Source organism: Rhinatrema bivittatum, chromosome 2 (assembly GCF_901001135.1).
Source record: "Rhinatrema bivittatum chromosome 2, aRhiBiv1.1, whole genome shotgun sequence".
NCBI classification, from domain to species: domain Eukaryota; kingdom Metazoa; phylum Chordata; class Amphibia; order Gymnophiona; family Rhinatrematidae; genus Rhinatrema; species Rhinatrema bivittatum.
In genome coordinates, this window is record NC_042616.1 from 657,796,814 (window position 1) to 657,814,164 (window position 17,351).

Here is a 17,351-nt window from a genome sequence, read left to right on the forward strand (position 1 = left end):
CTTTCTGAGGTGGTTTGGTTGATCTTGCGCGAGATGTAGGTGGATAGTACCTGCATAAGCGATAAAACGGTCTCCTGGGGTCCCTTCTCGTGGTTCTAATTGCAGAGGAGTGAGCCTCTGTAATAACCGTGGACAGCTGACGCAGGGTCTCGTGATGGTCTTTCAGTTGAGCCACTGCATCCTTTATCTTGTCACAGAATAGATTTTCTCCAGTACAAGGCAGGTCAGCAAGTTTGTCCTGGACTTCAGTTCGTAAATATGATGCTTTAAGCCAAGCCCACCTTCTGGCGCTGATTCCCATCGCTGATAAGCGAGAAGCAGTCTCAGGAATCGTAAGCAGCCCTGATTTCATGCTTTCCCGCCTCAAGGCCTTTCTGTAGAATGGCATTGAGGTTATCTTGATGCTGTTGGGGAAGAGTATCAGCTATTCCCTGAACTTGCTTCCAGAGATTCCTCTGATATTGTAAAGTTGATATGCAGCTATGCGTGACACTAGCATAGACCCTGAAAGATTTTCCGACCTAAGATGTCCAGGAATTTTTGGTCTTTTCCAGGGGAAGATGAGGAGTGAGGGTGCAGTCTCCTGGCCTTTTTCTGTGCGGATTCAACTATCACTGATTGATGGGGTAGTTGTGGCTTTTGGAATCCTGGAGAATGTTGGACAAGATACATTGCATCCGTCTTCCTATTCACTGGTGGGACAGTGCAAGGATGCTCCCATATAGACTATGTTGGAGGTCCAAGAGTACCTCGTGGACGGGAATAGCCATAATTTCTTTGGGAGCATCCACAAATTGGAGGACTTCCAAAGTTTTATGACGTTTGTCTTCTTCTGTGACCAGATCAAAGGGGATTGTCTCTGACATTTCCTTTATAAAATTTGCAAAGGAGAGGTCTTCTGGAGGAGACCGTCTCCTTTCTTCCAGAGGAGATGATTCAGATAGTATGTCCTCCGTAGAACTGTCGGTGCCAACGTCCTCCCATGGGTCATAAGGGGGTTCTGGTTGAGGCCCTGAGATAGGGAAAAAGGCTGGTACTGTAGGATGTGTTAGCATTTATAGATCCCTCCATGGATTAGATGGAGGAAGAGGTGGCACCGATGGTATCTAGGGGAATCGTGGGCGTCTCTGTCCCGAGAGCCCCAATGGACCAGGCTTCGGTTCCTGCATCAGTGGACACGTTGCTGGAAGAGGACTGGAGTCCGTGCCTTCGTCTTCCAAGGACCCCGGGATGGGTATCGGGGAAGTCGGAGACTCAATAGGTTGTTTTTGTATCGATGGCCCAGGCTGGGTTGGAAGGGCACCGATGAGTGTGTCGAGGTAGTCAAGCAGTGGTGTAAATATCGATGGGTCCGGTGTCAGTATGGGGACCGGCATCGATGGCGGTTGTAAGTTCCGGAGGGCATCCAGGACCGCCTGTCAGACCAGTATGTCCAACTTCTCCCTGGAGGCTGGTAATAGTAACAACAGCTGCAGGGGGAGGCAGGCTAGGTGCAACTGGCACATCCACAGGTGTCTACGGGGGCTCAGTACCCGGCACCAATATCGGTGGGGATCGCCTCGGTATCTCGGGTGGAGAGGAAGTTGGAGGCTCCTCTACCTGTGTCCTCTTCGCAGTTGGATCGATAGCCATGGAGGCCGATGCGGTGTCTGTGCTGGCACCGGGAATGGAATCGCATCGGTGGCGGTGACGATGTTTCCCTCGGTGCTCAATCCAGTCTTTCTCCAGCAGTGAGGAAGACGATGCTGATGCCTTAGATGGTATCGATGACAGATGGTCACCGTTACCCTGGTGCTCCCAGCGAGGTTTGTCTATGGATTTTTTCGATGTTCCTGCTGGTGACGAGTGGGTGAATGTCGATGGAGTTATCTTGATTTTAAAAAGGGACTCCATCTTGTCCAGGCGGGCCTGCCTGCCCTTCGGAGTCTTTTGGGCACAACTTGGGCAGTGACGAACATTGTCTGATTAGCCGAGGCACAGCACACAGACATCATGCGGGTCGGTAATCGACATGGTACGGGGACAGTCCAGACATTTTCAAAAACCCGTTGCCATGATGGAGAAAAAAAAGAGGGCCACAAAAACGGTCGATGACCTGCGAACACAGAGGAAAGTGGAGCAGGAACAGACCAGAGACGGTGGATTTTTACTCATCAAGCGATGAAAAACAATATCGCAATGGGAGACCCCTATGAGGGAACTTTTTAATGAAATAATCTTCAAGTTTTTTCCGTGAGGAAATATTGTGAGAGTTCTCACAGAGCTCCTAACCGCGGGGCAAACTGCAGCGCGGAAAAAAAGAGACTGAAGGGAGACCCCTTTGGCTACAGGGATTATGGCATGCTCAGTGTGACAGTCAAAAGTTCTAGAAACTTTGACAGAAAAGTTTTTCGTGATAGGGCTCCGTCCAGTGATATCACCCACATGTGAGGACTACCATCCTGCTTGTCCTGGGAGAAGTAGAAGATTCAATGGAAGACCTGTGAAGTCCTCATCATCTGAATAAGAGAGAAGCATATGATGACTCTGAGCCTTCCTGAGAATCAGTAAATAGAATAGGAGGATATTCCATTGTTGACCTATTTCTGGTGAGTCATGAGATTGAGACTGGATCTGAGTTTGGATCTTTTTAACCCTAAATTGTATTAAAGTATTAGTAGGGAGACTTCTTTCTCCATTGCGGCACCCATTCAATGGAACCTTCTTCCTTTTGACCTCAGATCTTTAGAAGATGTTAAAAAATTTAAAACGGCATTTAAGGAATATCTGCTTCATCGTGCGTTTAATGATAAATGAGGCTGCATGAATGTTCTTAATCTGCTCATTAAAAGATATATGACGATTTATTAATTGAATATTCAATTTTTGGAATATGCTCTTATGTCTAAAATAGTAAATGTACCATTAATATTTGGTATTTTGCGGCTTGGTTTCTGTGAAGCTGAAATCTGTTTGTATTTTATTTTGTTTTTATTATGTATGTATCCTTGTATATCGCCTAGGCCTTGTTAAGTGTTAGGCGATTAATAAATTTTAATAAATGAAATAAAAATATTTATTTTTATTCTTATTCTTATTAATTCTGCATTGAAGCTGCTTTCAGTTTGTAATTTGTTCCTTGTTTCCATATGTTTGAATGTTATAATACGCTAATGTTCATTGTTTAATGTATCACCTTCCAGCGAAAGTTCTGTTTCAATGTAAACCAGTGTGATCTGTATTCTTTACAGGAATGTCGGTTATATAAAAATTCTAAATAAATAAATAAATTCATAAGGCGGAACAGTGTATTAACTATCCAATTTGAAGGCCACATTGTCTGGAATTGAAGACACCTCTTCCAATGGAGGAGTAAGCAGCAAGTCTGGCATATCAATAAAGTACTTTTTCACAATATCCAGCCACATTTTTTCCATAATAGAATGTTGATCCCATTTTATTGGAGGAATCATTGGGGAATTACTATCTGATTCTGGAACCAGAAATGGCACAAGTATTGCAATTTTTTGTTTTGCAAGCAAAGCTTACACTAAATTCTCCTGTTTTGTGAGTTCATTGCCAAAAAAAAGTCTCGGTACTGACAAGTCTCAGGTGCCTTTGTTTATGGCTGGCACTGGTAAAAACTGTGTCTGAGATTCAGTTGACTGCATCAGCCTTCACACCAATCTGTTGTGCGCCACAAAGGATGTCTAGTCCTATTCTGCACCAATGATCTCTAGCAACATGGTACTAGTAAACTTTGATGCTGAAGAGCTTAACTTATGCCCTTCTTTTCTGGAGGGAGAATGGCACCTACAAAGAGACCATGCCAAATCATGGAACCAAGCATGAGAGAACTCTGCCTTTTTAAATTTTGGCAAAGGTCCCTCAGCTGGTGGTTTCCTCCTGTTACCTGAGGTAGAGGTTTGAGGTGACTCCAGAAAGACAAGCGTGTAGCTCCTCAAACTTTTGGCCCTGGTGGACAGACAAGCACAAGCAGCACATTAGGCATGTCATAAGAAGGATCCAGATATCTGACCCATCGATCATATTGGTTTGATAAGGACATGCTCTAGACAAAGTGAGGACACTTCTTGAAACCTGGTTTCATTTAGAAAAGAACTAATGGCTAGGACAACTTCAAGTTTTGAAATAAAAATTTAACCCAGCTAATTTATGTTTTTGGATACTCGCAAAGAAAACATTTAAAAGAGAAAATAAGAGAACAAACTAGACAGCTAAATTCATATCTGCATAAGCAGAAGGGGGAAAAAAAAAAGACTTGTTTGGCGGATGGCTGCACATGGAGGTCTGCACATGCTCAGACAAGCCACTTCAGTCTTTCTGAGCTCCAAAAGAGCTTTTTCCATCTCAGTGCCATCAGATTACATTACCTATATGCATGGCTGACTTTATCCTGCTTGTCCACCGAGAACAAATACTAGACAACTATAAGTCATTTAAGAAATGGTAAATATCCACACAATCACAAAATGTCCTTACAGATGAGACCCGCTTCCTTCTGACTTCATTTTCAGCTGACATTAGTAGTAATTCAAGTTCCTTTATTCTAGTTTCTTTATCAGGATCATCATCAACAAAAGGCTGCTGCCATTGATATATAAAAGTACAAAAAAAAAGAATTAAAAAATATATAAGCTGTTATAAGAATTATAAATCAGAAGTAAAGCAACTTACACAACTAATCAAATATTTTTCAATATTATACTGTGGATACCTTTAATGAAAACTGGGAACATTTGAAATGATCAATATCAGTCAACAAAAGCTCACATCACCACCATAGAGCCAACAACCTTTCAATTTAAAAACCATTAGCAAGGTCTGTGTACAAAAATTTAAAATTCTGCAAAATGCTGCATACTTTATATTGCTCAAAATAACAATATACATCACAGTCTAAATAATTAATTTAAAATTTAAAGAGAAAAGTTATTTCTTAAAGATGCAGATTTTAAATATTTTGAAAGAATTGTCCTAGAAGTAAACTGTACTATAAGAGTGTCTCTTCCACCCTCTCTCCCTAATCCCCTAGGCCAGACCCTTTTTCACTTTGTTTTCTCAGGTCCCTACTCCTCCACCATCTCTTCCCTCCCCTTCTAGGCTCAATCTCTTGCACACTATCTCCACTCCCAGAGATAACCCCTCTCTCAATACTGCCCCCATACAGGCTCACTCTGTCCTTCTCTCTCACACATGCTCCCTCTTTCTCTTGCACTCACACCCTCACACAGGCTCCCTCTCTCTCGCACTTACACACCCCCTTCACACAGGCACTCTCTCTCTTACAAACATGCACACTCGCACACAAATACATAATCCCTTTTTCATACACCTCAGCTCCCAATCTGTCACACATGCACACACCCTCACAATCTCCTTACAGAGGCTCCCTCTCTCTGGTACACACATCCACACACAGACTCAATCTCTCTCACACATGTACCCTGGCACATAGGCTCCATCTATCACACACACACACATATATTCCTCTACATACAGACTCTCACTCATTCTCAATGGTCCTGTCACATCTTCACTATGAACAAGATGGATTCCACTCATGGCACACCAAGCCTACTATATCCTTGCTCACAGCCTGCTGCGCCTCTCTCCAAATTCTGCGCAAAAACTGGAAATTCTGCACAGGAGGAGAATTTTGCACTTTTTTGCTCCACAGTAGCTGGGAGCAGGCATTTCCTATCTTTGAAAAGTAAATTGTTGGCTCTAGAAGCCTCTCTGTTTTTAAAATTTCCTTGTAGGTGTTTTATTACTTTACAGTCCAATAAGTTTATTTTCATAGAACCTATCGGGTAGATTTTAAATCGGCCCTGTGTGTAAATCCTGGGGTTTACGTGCATAGCCGGGCCTTACGCACACCGGGCCAATTTTCAAAAGGGCCCAGCCCAACGCGTAAACCCTAGTACGTGATTAAGTGCCTGTAAAGAGGGCAGTCCAGGGGGCAGGAAGGGGGCGGTCTGGGGGGCGGAGCCAGGCAGGGCTGGAGGTGGCCAGTAGAGCGGCCATTTGCCGCTGTACCGGGGAAGGGAATCCTGGCACGCACAAGTTGCTACTGCTCCGTTGGAGCAGTAAACAACAAAATAAGGGGGGAAAAAAAAAAAAGGTAAGGGAAAGGGTTTGGGGGTAAGGAGGAGAGGGGAAGGGGCAGGGAGGTTAGGGTACGGGGCAGGGAACTGAGGTAGGCTGCGATGCGCTGCTGCGCAAAACTTGCATAATTACCCCCCCTTGCACGCAGATTACAAAATCCAGTGCACATGTGCGCATGGTCCAACGATTTTATAACACATTACATGCGCATGTATTAAAATCTACCCCATGCAATTTGGAGACTTTCATAGTTAATAAAGCAGAGTTGCTTACCTGTAACAGGTATTCTCCCAGGACAGCGGGATGTAGTCCTCACATATGGGTGACGTCACTGGACGGAACCCTATCAGAGAAAACTTTTCTGTCAAAGTTTCTAGAACTTTTGACTGGCACATTGAGCATGCCCAATATGCCATGATCCCTCGAGCAACTTCAGTCTCGTTTGTAGCAAAAGGTGTGAGCGAAAAATAAAATAATAAAACATTTTGGACCCAACTCCGAGGGGTGGCAGGTGGATTTCATGAGGACTACATCGAGCTGTCCTGGGAGAACATCTATTACAGGTAAGCAACTCTGCTTTCTCCCAGGACAAGCAGGATGGTAGCCCTCACATATGGGTGATTAGCAAGCTACAGGCTGACTCATATTTAATGGACCAACAGCACAAGTTGTGCAACAGGCACAACAACTGGTGTGCTGTTGGGAAAAATGAGGCAGCCTGATAATCACAGCAGTTTGGATGTGGAAGGAGTTGTGATTATACTGGAAATAAGTTTTTTAAGACAGAATGGCCAAAGGCTGAATCTTGGCGTCCTTCCTTTTCCAGGCAGTAATGCGCTGCAAATGTGTGAAGAGAGGTCCATGTTGCAGCTTTACAGATGTCAGCAATCGGTACGGAACAATTTTGTGCTACTGAGGTTGCCATGGCTCTCACTGAGTGCGCCTTCACTCGTCCCTGTAATGGAAGGCCTGCTTTGTCACAGCAGAATTCAATATAGTCTGCTAGCCAATTGGAGACAATTTGTTTTCCCACTGCAACTCCTGCTTTGTTTTTATCAAAAGAAACAAAGAGTTGGGTGGATTTTCTATGGAGTGCAGTGCGGTCTATATAAAATGCAAGTGCATGTTTACAGTCCAAAGTGTGTAAAACCTTTTCGCCCTGGTGAGAGTGAGGCCTTGGGAAAAATGTGGGCAAGACTATAGACTGATTCAAGTGGAAATTAGTAACTACCTTGGGAAGGAATTTAGAGTGAGTACGGAGGACTACTCTGTCATGTAGGAACCTGGTATAGGGTGACTATGTGACAAGTGCTTGTAGCTCACTAACCCTTCGAGCAGATGTAATGGCTACTAGGAAGAGAACTTTCCATGTAAGAAATTTAACATCGCAGGAATCTATAGGCTCAAATGGGGAGCACACGAGCCTTGTAAGTACATTTAGGTCCCATTCAGTGACTGGTGGCCGTAGAGGGAGCTTAAGTTGTAGTAGCCCCTCATAAATCTACTCACAAGGGGTTGCGCTGTTACTGGGGCATCCCCTACTCCCTTGTGGTACGCTGAGATGGCACTCAGGTGTACCTTCACCGAAGAGGTCTGGAGACCAGAGTCTGAAAGGTGCCAGAGATAGTCTAATAAAGATGGAGTGGGGCAGGTAAATCTAGTCCACTTAGAACGATAGGAATTTCATGTGGAAGGCTTTCGTGAAGCTACTAGCACTTGAGAGACATCAGTTGAAAGGTTGAGCGTTTGGAGGATCAAGATTTCAACATCCAAGCTGTGAGGGATAGGGTTTGAAGGTTTGGATGGCATAACTTGCCTTGGTTCTGAGTTATGAGAGTGGGCGCTGTGCCCAGGCTAATTGGTTCTCTGATTGAGAGATCGAGAAGTATGGGAAACCACACTTGTCGAGGCCTATACAGGGCTATGAGTATCATTGACCCTTTGTCCTGTTGCAGCTTCACGAGAGTTTTGGCTATCAGCGGTATCGGGGATACGCGTATAGGAGGCCTGAGTTCCAGGGGCGAACAAAGGCATCCATGGCTAATTTGTTTTGCTGCCTGTGCAGGGAGCAGAATCTGTCCACTTTGTGATTCAGTTCAGACACAAAGAGGTCTATTGTTGGTTGACTCCAGCGTTGGAAGATTCTGGTCATTACCACAGGATCCAGGGACCACTCGTGGGGATGGAACTGTCGGCTGAGGCGATCTGCTACTATATTCTGTATGCCTGCTAAGTGGCCTGAAGAAACATGGAATGTGTTAGGGCCCAGTCCCAGATGTGCACGGCTTCTTGGCACAGAAGATAAGAGCCCATGCCTCCTTGTTTGTTCAGGTACCACATGGCAACTGTGTTGTCTGTTTGTATGAGAACAGTCTTCTGTGAAAGGCAGTCCTTGAATGCATAGAGAGCATAACGTATAGCTCGAAGGTCTAAGAATTTGATCTGAAAAGTTTCTTCTAGCTTTGTCCAAGTACCCTGAGTTTGAAGATTGCTCACATGTGCTCCCCAACCCAACGAGGATGCATCTGTGGTTAAAGTTACTTGCCTGTTACCAAATTATTCTTGTTTGTCCATCAGAGAAGAGATAAACGTAACTGGTGGGTTATTTGAATCTGAGATGAAAACGGTTGATTGGCTTGGATCCACTGAGATTTCAAAGTCCATTGAGTTATTCTCATGGCCAGCCTGGCCATAGGAGTGACGTGGACTGTGGAAGCCATGTGCCCTAGCAATGTTAGGAATTGATTGCCTGAGACTGTGTTCTTTGTGCGCAGAGATACAGCTAGTTTGGAGAGCGTATATGCGCAGTCGCTGGATAGGAAGGCTCTGGCTACTGTGGTGTCCAAATCCGTTCCAATGAAAGTCAAGAGGTGAGATGGAGTCAGGTGGGATTTTTGTTAGGTGATGAGAAATCCCATAGACTGTAGCAGATTTATAGTGAGCTTGAGCATGTCGAGAGCTCCTTGTTATCGTCCAGGTAAGGGAAGACATGTATATGACTCTAGAGTAGATGGGTCGCAGCCACTGCTAGGCACTTTGTAAATACACGGGGTGCCGACGCAAGTCCTAAAGGCAGGACCCGGTACTGAAAGTGTTGATGTCCCACTAGGAAGTGCAGGTACTTGCGGTGAGGTGGGAATATTGGAATGTGAGTGTAAGCATCTTGAAGATCCAGAGAACAGAGCCAATCTCCTTTTTGTAGAATGGGAAGTATGGTGCCCAAGGACACCATCCTGAATTTTTCTTTTTGTAGAAATTTGTTTAGACTGCGGAGGTCTAAGATGGGGTGGAGGCCGCCTGATTTCTTTGGAATGAGAAAATAGCAGGAGTAGAACCCTCTGCCCTGCTGTGCTTGGGGAACAAGTTCCACGGCCCTGGCGCCCAGAAGGGTTGACAGTTCTGATTCTAAAAGAGTTGTGTGATCTTTTTGAATCCACAGTGGATTGGGCAGTAAATCCTGGGGTACCGTGAGGAAGTTTAGACGGTATCCCTGGGTTAAGATGGAAATAACCCATTGGTCTGTGGTAATGTTGAGCTAATTCAGAGCTTTCCAAACTGTGTGTCGGGACACGTTAGTGTGTCGCCTGCAGTGTGCAGGTGTGTCGCGCAAGCCCGGTCAACTCTGACGCGAGTTTGGGCTTTTTTTTTTTCTAGAGATTCACTTTTTTTTTTTTCAGTTTATGGGTTGCTTATTATTGGGTGATTTTTGCTGTCAATCGCGTTTTTTTGGGGGGCTTGGTGGGTGGAACAAGCCCAGCCATCCTTGCATTGGCTGCTGCTGCCGATGAGGCCTGGCCATGAGGAGTGCTGACTGCAAGCAGCAGTGTCTGGTGATCATGGAAGGGAGTGAAGCACTTAACTGGCAACAATCAAAAAGACGAGGTACATGAGTGTGGGGGCCAGACATGTGCTGGGGGGAGAGAGATGAGTGAGTGGGGGGCAAACGTGCTGGGGGGACAGACATGTGCTTGAGGAGGAGAGCTATGAGTGTGTGGGGTACAGACATGTGCTGGGGGGGAGAGAAATGAGTGTGTGGGGGTCAGACATGTGCTTGAGGGGGAGAGATATGAGTGTGTGGGGTACAGACATGTGCTGGGGGGAGGAGAGAGATGAGTATGTGGGGGACAGACAATTTGTTTTATTATTGTTTCTCATAAATTATAACAATAACATGAATCTTGGAATATATATTTTTAATATAAATTTAAGGTTTTCATGAGATAGGTTGTGTCGTGAAACATTTTATTTATGTATATATTTAAGGAAACATACATAAATTGTCGAAATATGTTTCGTTCGTTTAACCTTTAACCTCTGGTTTACTAGTAGACTGAATTACTGTGTCCCGAAATTATGTTTGTCTAAAAAGTGTGTCACCAACATGAAAAGTTTGGAAAGCTCTGAGCTAATTGGTTATGAAGTGATGGATTAGACCTCCAACTGCTAAAAATGGTTCTGGATTTGTGGAGGGGCTGCTGTTCTCCGGAAAGGTTTCAAAATCCAGATGCTTGGCCTGTTTGTGGAGGAGGCTGGGGTCTGGATGCTTTAGGCTGTCGAGGATGCCCTCTCTGAGATGGTCTAGTTGTCCGCACGCAAGATGGAGGTGGCTAATATCTGCGTGGCCGATAAAATGGCTTTTTAGGGTCTCTTCTGGTTAATGTTCTGGCAGAAGAAGGGGCCTCAGTAATGACCGTTGACAATTGGCACAGGGTCTCATTGTGGTCCTTCAATTGAGCCACTGCGTCTTGAATTTTATCATCAAATACATTTTCACCGGTGCAAGGTAAATCAGCCAGTCTATCCTGGACTTCATGTCTTAGATCTGAGGCTTTTAACCAGGCCCATCTCCTGGCACTGATTCCTGTTGCTGACATACAAGAAGCTGTTTCGAAGGAATCATAAGCAGCACGGACTTCGTGTTTACCAGCTTCAAGGCCTTTATATAATAGCTCATGCAACCTGTGTTGAATGAGCTATTATATTTATTTATTTATTTATTTTAATTTTTTCTATACCGGCAATCGTGATAACATCACATCAAGCCGGTTTACAATAAACAATGGGGTAATAACCGGAACCGAGAACAAATATGTAATATACATATTATAAATGCAGTTACAATAAACAAGGAAACATGCAACTGGGAGTAAGAAGAAGAAAAGATAGTAACTTTAACATGGTGTATAAACCTGTAGAAGGTAAAGTTTCCAAAAAAAAATGGAAGTGTATAATTTACAATGAGTTGTTCAGTTCAAAAATGCAATTTTTAACAATAAAGAAGAAATCATAAGTAATGAAGATACTGGGTGTTTATAAAGTTTAGGAGAAGATTATATATATTATATATAATATTATATAGCTATGAGCTATTATATAATATTATATAATAGCTCATAGCTCATGCAACCTGTGCATGAGCTATGGATCCGCACTCCTCATCTATTTACTTCTTATTCATAAGTACCTTACCTTTGCTAATAATCTAACTAGCACTAGCCCGGACTCCATCATGACTCCCTTGTTCTAAAGTTATTGCCCTCCTCGGGCCTTTACCTTCCAGCTGTCCAAGCTTCCAAGTTTATAGTCCTTGTTTAATGTAACTTTTGTTTCCCTCCGATTATAAAAAGTTGTTCTGTCTGTTACAGTTCTCTATCCCCGTTCAATGTAAACCGATTTGATATGGTATTTAACCATGAAGGTCGGTATAGAAAAATGCTAAATAAAATAAAATAATATGGCATTGAGACTGTCTTGCTGCTGTTGAGAAAGAGTGTCGGCTACGTCCTGAACCTGTTTCCAAAGGTTCCTCTGGTACTGTGTCATGTAGAGTTGGTATGCAGCTATTCGTGACACCAGCATAGAGCCTTGAAACATTTTACAACCTAAAAGGTCCAGGAATCTTTGATCTTTGCAGGAGTTGTTGAGGAATGTAGACGAAGTCTTCTGGATTTCTTTTGTGCTGATTCAACAACCACTGACTGATGTGGCAGTTGTAGATTTTGGAATCCAGGTATGTGCTGGACAAGAAAAGTTGCATCTGTTCTTTTATTTACTGGAGGAACAGAACAGGAATGCTCCCAGAGACGATGCTGTAGATCTACTAGTACTTTGTGCACTGGGATAGCTATGACTTCCTTTAGAGCATCAAATTGGAGCACTTCCAATGACATGTGCCTTGTATCTTCCTCTGTAATGAGATCAAAGGGAATAGTCTCTGACATCTCCCTAACAAAACTGGCAAAGGAGAGATCTTCTGGGGGAGATTGTCTCCTTTCCTCGTTTGGAGATGGTTCTGACAAAACATCCTCCATGGATTTGTCAGTGTCCACATCTTCCCATGTATCAGAGAAGGTTTCTGGTTGAGATCCTGAACGAGGGAAGAAAGCTGGTGGTGTAGGTCGTACTGTCACCAATGGATCTTTTGATGGCCTTGATGGAAGCTTCGGTGGCATCAATGGGAACCGCGGCGTCTCGGTCCCGAGAGCCCTGATGGACCAGGCATCAGTTGAGGCATCGGTGAAGTTGGGCTGGAATCAGTGCCCTCATCGTGTCAAGACCCGGGAATGGGAATCGGGTCTTTCGGAGGCTGCACAGGTTGCTTTGGCATCGGTAGCCAGGGTTGTGATCGAAGGGCGCCGATGAGCGTATCCAACCTGGTTAGCAATGATGCAAACATCGATGGCTCCGGTGTCTGTTCCGGTATGGGGGTCGGTACCGGTGGCTGAAGGTGTTGGAGGGCATCGAGCATTGCCTGGCAGATAAAACACAGTCCAGTTCCTCCCTGAACATAAGAACATAAGAAATTGCCATGCTGGGTCAGACCAAGGGTCCATCAAGCCCAGCATCCTGTTTTCAAAAGAGGCCAAACCAGACCACAAGAACCTGGCAATTACCCATACACTAAGAAGATCCCATGCTATTGATGCAATTAATAGCAGTGGCTATTCCCTAAGTAAAATTGATTAATAGCCATTAATGGACTGCTCCTCCAAGAACTTATCCAAACCTTTTTTGAACCCAGCTACACTAACTGCACTAACCACATCCTCTGGGAACAAATTCCAGAGCTTTATTGTGCGTTGAGTGAAAAATAATTTTCTCCGATTAGTCTTAAATGTGCTACTTGCTAACTTCATGGAATGCCCCCTAGTCCTATTATTCGAAAGTGAAAATAACAGAGTCACATCTACTCATTCAAGACCTCTCATGATCTCAAAGACCGCTATCATAACCCCCCTCAGCCGTCTCTTCTCCAAGCTGAACAGCCCTAACCCTCTTCAGCCTTTACTCATAGGGAAGTTGTTCCATCCCCTTTTTCATTTTGGTTGCCCTTCTCTGTTCCTTCTAAAACGCAACTATATCTTTTTTGAGATGCGGCGACCAGAATTGTACACAGTATTCAAGGTGTGGTCTCATCATGGAGCGATATAGAGGCATTATGACATTTTTGGTTCTATTAACCATTCCCTTCCTACTAATTCATAACATTCTATTTGCTTTATTGACTGCTGCAGCACACTGAGCCGATGATTTTAAAGTATTATCCACTATGATGCCTAGATCTTTTTCCTGGGTGGTAGCTCCTAATATGGAACCTAACATCGTGTATCTACAGCAATGGTTATTTTTCCCTATATGCAACACCTTGCACTTGTCCACATTAAATTTCATCTGCCATTTGGATGCCCAATCTTCAAGTCTTGCAAGGTCCTCCTGTAATATATCACAGTCTGCTTGTGATTTAACTACTCTGAATAATTTTGTATCATCCGCAAATTTGATAACCTCACTTGTCGTATTCCTTTCCAGATCATTTATATATATATATTGAAAAGCACCGGTCCAAGTACAGATCCCTGAGGCACTCCACTGTTTACCCTTTTCCACTGAGAAAATTGACCATTTAATCCTACTCTCTGTTTCCTGTCGTTTAACCAGCTTGTAATCCACGAAAGGTCATCGCCTCCTATCCCATGACTTTTTAGTTTTCGTAGAAGCCTCTCATGAGGGACTTTGTCAAACACCTTCTGAAAATCCAAATACACTACATTTACTGGTTCACCTTTACCCACATGTTTATTAACCCCTTCAAAAAAATGAAGAAGATTTGTTAGGCATCCATGTTGACTACGTACCATTAAATCATGTCTTTCTATATGCTCTACGATTTTGATCTTGAGAATAGTTTCCACTATTTTTCAGGGCACTGAAGTCAGGCTCACTGGTCTATAGTTACCCGGATTGCCCCTGGAGCCTTTTTTAAATATTGGGGTTACATTGGCCACCCTCCAGTCTTCAGGTACAATGGATGATTTTAATGATGTTACAAATTTTAACTAATAGATCAGAAATTTCATTTTTTAGTTCCTTCAGAACCCTAGGATGCATACTATCCGGTTCAGGTGATTTGCTACTCTTTAGTTTGTCAATCTGCCCTACTACATTTTCCAGGTTCACAGTGATTTCGTTCAGTTCGTTTGACTCATCACCCCTGAAAACCATCTCCGGAACTGGCATCTCCCCAACATCCTCATTAGTAAACACGGAGGCAAAGAATACATTTAGTCTTTCTGCAATGGCCTTATCTTCCCTAAGAGCCCCTTTAACCCCTCTGTCATCTAATGGTCCAACCGACTCCCTCACAGGTTTCTTGCTTTGGATATATTTAAAAAAGTTTTTAATTATGAGTTTTTGCCTCTATGGCCAATTTCATTTCAAATTCTCTCTTCGCCTGTCTTATCAATGTTTTACACTTAGCTTGACAATGCTTATGTTTTATCCTATTTTCTTCAGATGGATCCTTCTTCCAATTTTTGAAGGATGTTTTTTTTTACTAAAATAGCCTCTTTCACCTCACCTTTTAACCATGACGGTAATCGTTTTGCCTTCCTTCCACCTTTCTTAATGCACGGAATACATATGGACTGCGCCTCTAGGATTGTATTTTTAAACAATGTCCATGCCTGTTGAACACTTAATCTTTGCAGCTGCACCTTTCAGTTTTTTTCTATTTTCCTCATTTTATCAAAGTTTCCCTTTTTAAAATTTAGTGTTAGAGCTGCAGATTTACTTATTGTCCCCCTTCCAGTTATTAGTTTAAATTTGATCATGTTATGATCACTGTTGCCAAGTGGCCCCACCACCATTAATTCTCTCACCAATTCTTGCGTTCCACTAAGAATTAAATCTAAAATAGCTCCCTCTCTTGTTGGTTCCTGAACCAATTGCTCCATGAATCAATCATTTATTACATCCAGGAACATTAAGTCTCTAGCAAGTCCTGATGTTACATTTACCCAGTCAATATTGGGGTAATTGAAATCTCCCATTATTATTGCACTAACATATTGGTTTGCTTCCCTGATTTCTCTTAGCATTTCATCATCTGTCTGACCATTTTGTCCAGGTGGACGGTAGTATACTCCTATCACTATACTCTTACCCAACACACATGGGATTTCTACCCATATAGATTCTACTGAGCATTTAGTCTCTTGTATGGTCTTTATCCTGTTGGACTCTATACCCTCCCGGACATAAAGTGCCACACCCCCACCAAGTTGATCCTCCCTATCATTGCGATATAATTTGTACTCTGATATAGCACTGTCCCATTGGTTATCCTCCTTCCACCAAGTCTCTGTGATGCCAATTACGTCAATTTCATCATTTGCTGCTATACACTCTAACTCTCCCATCTTACCTCTTAGACTTCTGGCATTGGCATACAGACATTTCAAAGTGTGGTTTTTGCTTGTTTTAACAACCTGCTTTTCAGTTGTTTGGGATCATTCGGAACTCATTAGCTTTGGTGATTTTTTACATATAGGATTATGAACTATGTTTGCATTTAATGGAACCTCTCTGTTGGGATGCCCTAACTCTCCTGTTTCATTAGTATCCTTCAAGGATACATTTCTCCGAACCATGCACTGCTGAGTGACCTTCGGCTTTCCCCCTTGTTCTAGTTTAAAAGCTGCTCTATCTCCTTTTTGAAAGTTAGTGCCAGCAGCTTGGTTCCACTCTCGTTAAGGTGGAGCCCATCCTTTCGGAAAAGTCTCCCCTTTCCCCAAACGTTTCCCCAGTTCCTTACAAAACTGAATCCCTCTTCCCTGCACCATCGTCTCATCCACGCATTGAAACTCTGGAGCTCTTCCTGCCTCTGGGGATATGCACATGGAACAGGAAGCATTTCAGAGAATGCCACCCTGGAGGTTCTGGATTTCAGCTTCCTACCTAAAATCCTAAGTTTGGCTTCCAGAACTTCTCTCCCACATTTTCCTATGTCGTTGGTGCCCACATGTACCACGACAACAGGCTCCTCCCCAGCACTGTCTATAATCCTATCTAGGTGACGCGTGAGGTCTGCCACTTTCGCACCAGGCAGGCAAGTTACCAGGCGGTCTTCACGTCCACCAGCCACCCTGCTATCTACATTTCTAATAATTGAATCACCAACTATGATGGCTGGCCTAACCCTTCCCTCCTGGGCAGTAGCCCTGGGAGATTTGTCCTCCGTGCGAGAGGACAATACATCACCTGGAGAGCAGGTCCTTGCTACAGGATCACTTCCTGCTACACCAGGGTGATGTTCTCCTATTGGGAGACCTTTATGATCCAAGGCAGCACTGGGGCTGCCAGAATGGATTTGGGACTTGGCTACTATGTCCCTGAAGATCTCGTCAATGTACCTCTCTGTCTCCCTCAGCTCCTCCAAGTCTGCTACTCTAGCCTCCAGAGATCGGACTTGTTCCCTGAGAGCCAGGAGCTCTTTGCACCGAGTGCTCACATACAATCTCTCACCGGCGGGTAAAAAAATCATACATGTGACATTCAATGCGAAAGACTGGAAAGCCCCCCTCTTGCTGCTGGACTGCTACCTTCATCTTAGTTTAAGAACATAAGAACATAAGAAAATGCCATACTGGGTCAGACCAAGGGTCCATCAAGCCCAGCATCCTGTTTCCAACAGTGGCCAATCCAGGCCATAAGAACCTGGCAAGTACCCAAAAACTAAGTCTATTCCATGTAACCATTGCTAATGGCAGTGGCTATTCTCTAAGTGAACTTAATAGCAGGTAATGGACTTCTCCTCCAAGAACTTATCCAATCCTTTTTTAAACACAGCTATACTAACTGCACGAACCACATTCTCTGGCAACAAATTCCAGAGTTTAATTGTGCGTTGAGTAAAAAAGAACTTTCTCCGATTAGTTTTAAATGTGCCCCATGCTAACTTCATG

At 43.7% G+C, this 17,351-nt stretch overlaps 1 protein-coding gene across 2 annotated transcripts in view; it reads right to left on the bottom strand.

Annotated features, from left to right (window-relative positions):
- MYBL1 (MYB proto-oncogene like 1) overlaps window positions 1-17,351 on the bottom strand; it is a 489,278-nt gene that overhangs the window by 251,470 nt on the left and 220,457 nt on the right. For both annotated transcript variants that reach the window (XM_029591403.1, XM_029591402.1), the window contains one exon: window positions 4,483-4,587. In XM_029591403.1, the coding sequence (XP_029447263.1) occupies window positions 4,483-4,587 (105 nt within the window). The remainder of the gene's footprint in view (window positions 1-4,482; window positions 4,588-17,351) is intronic.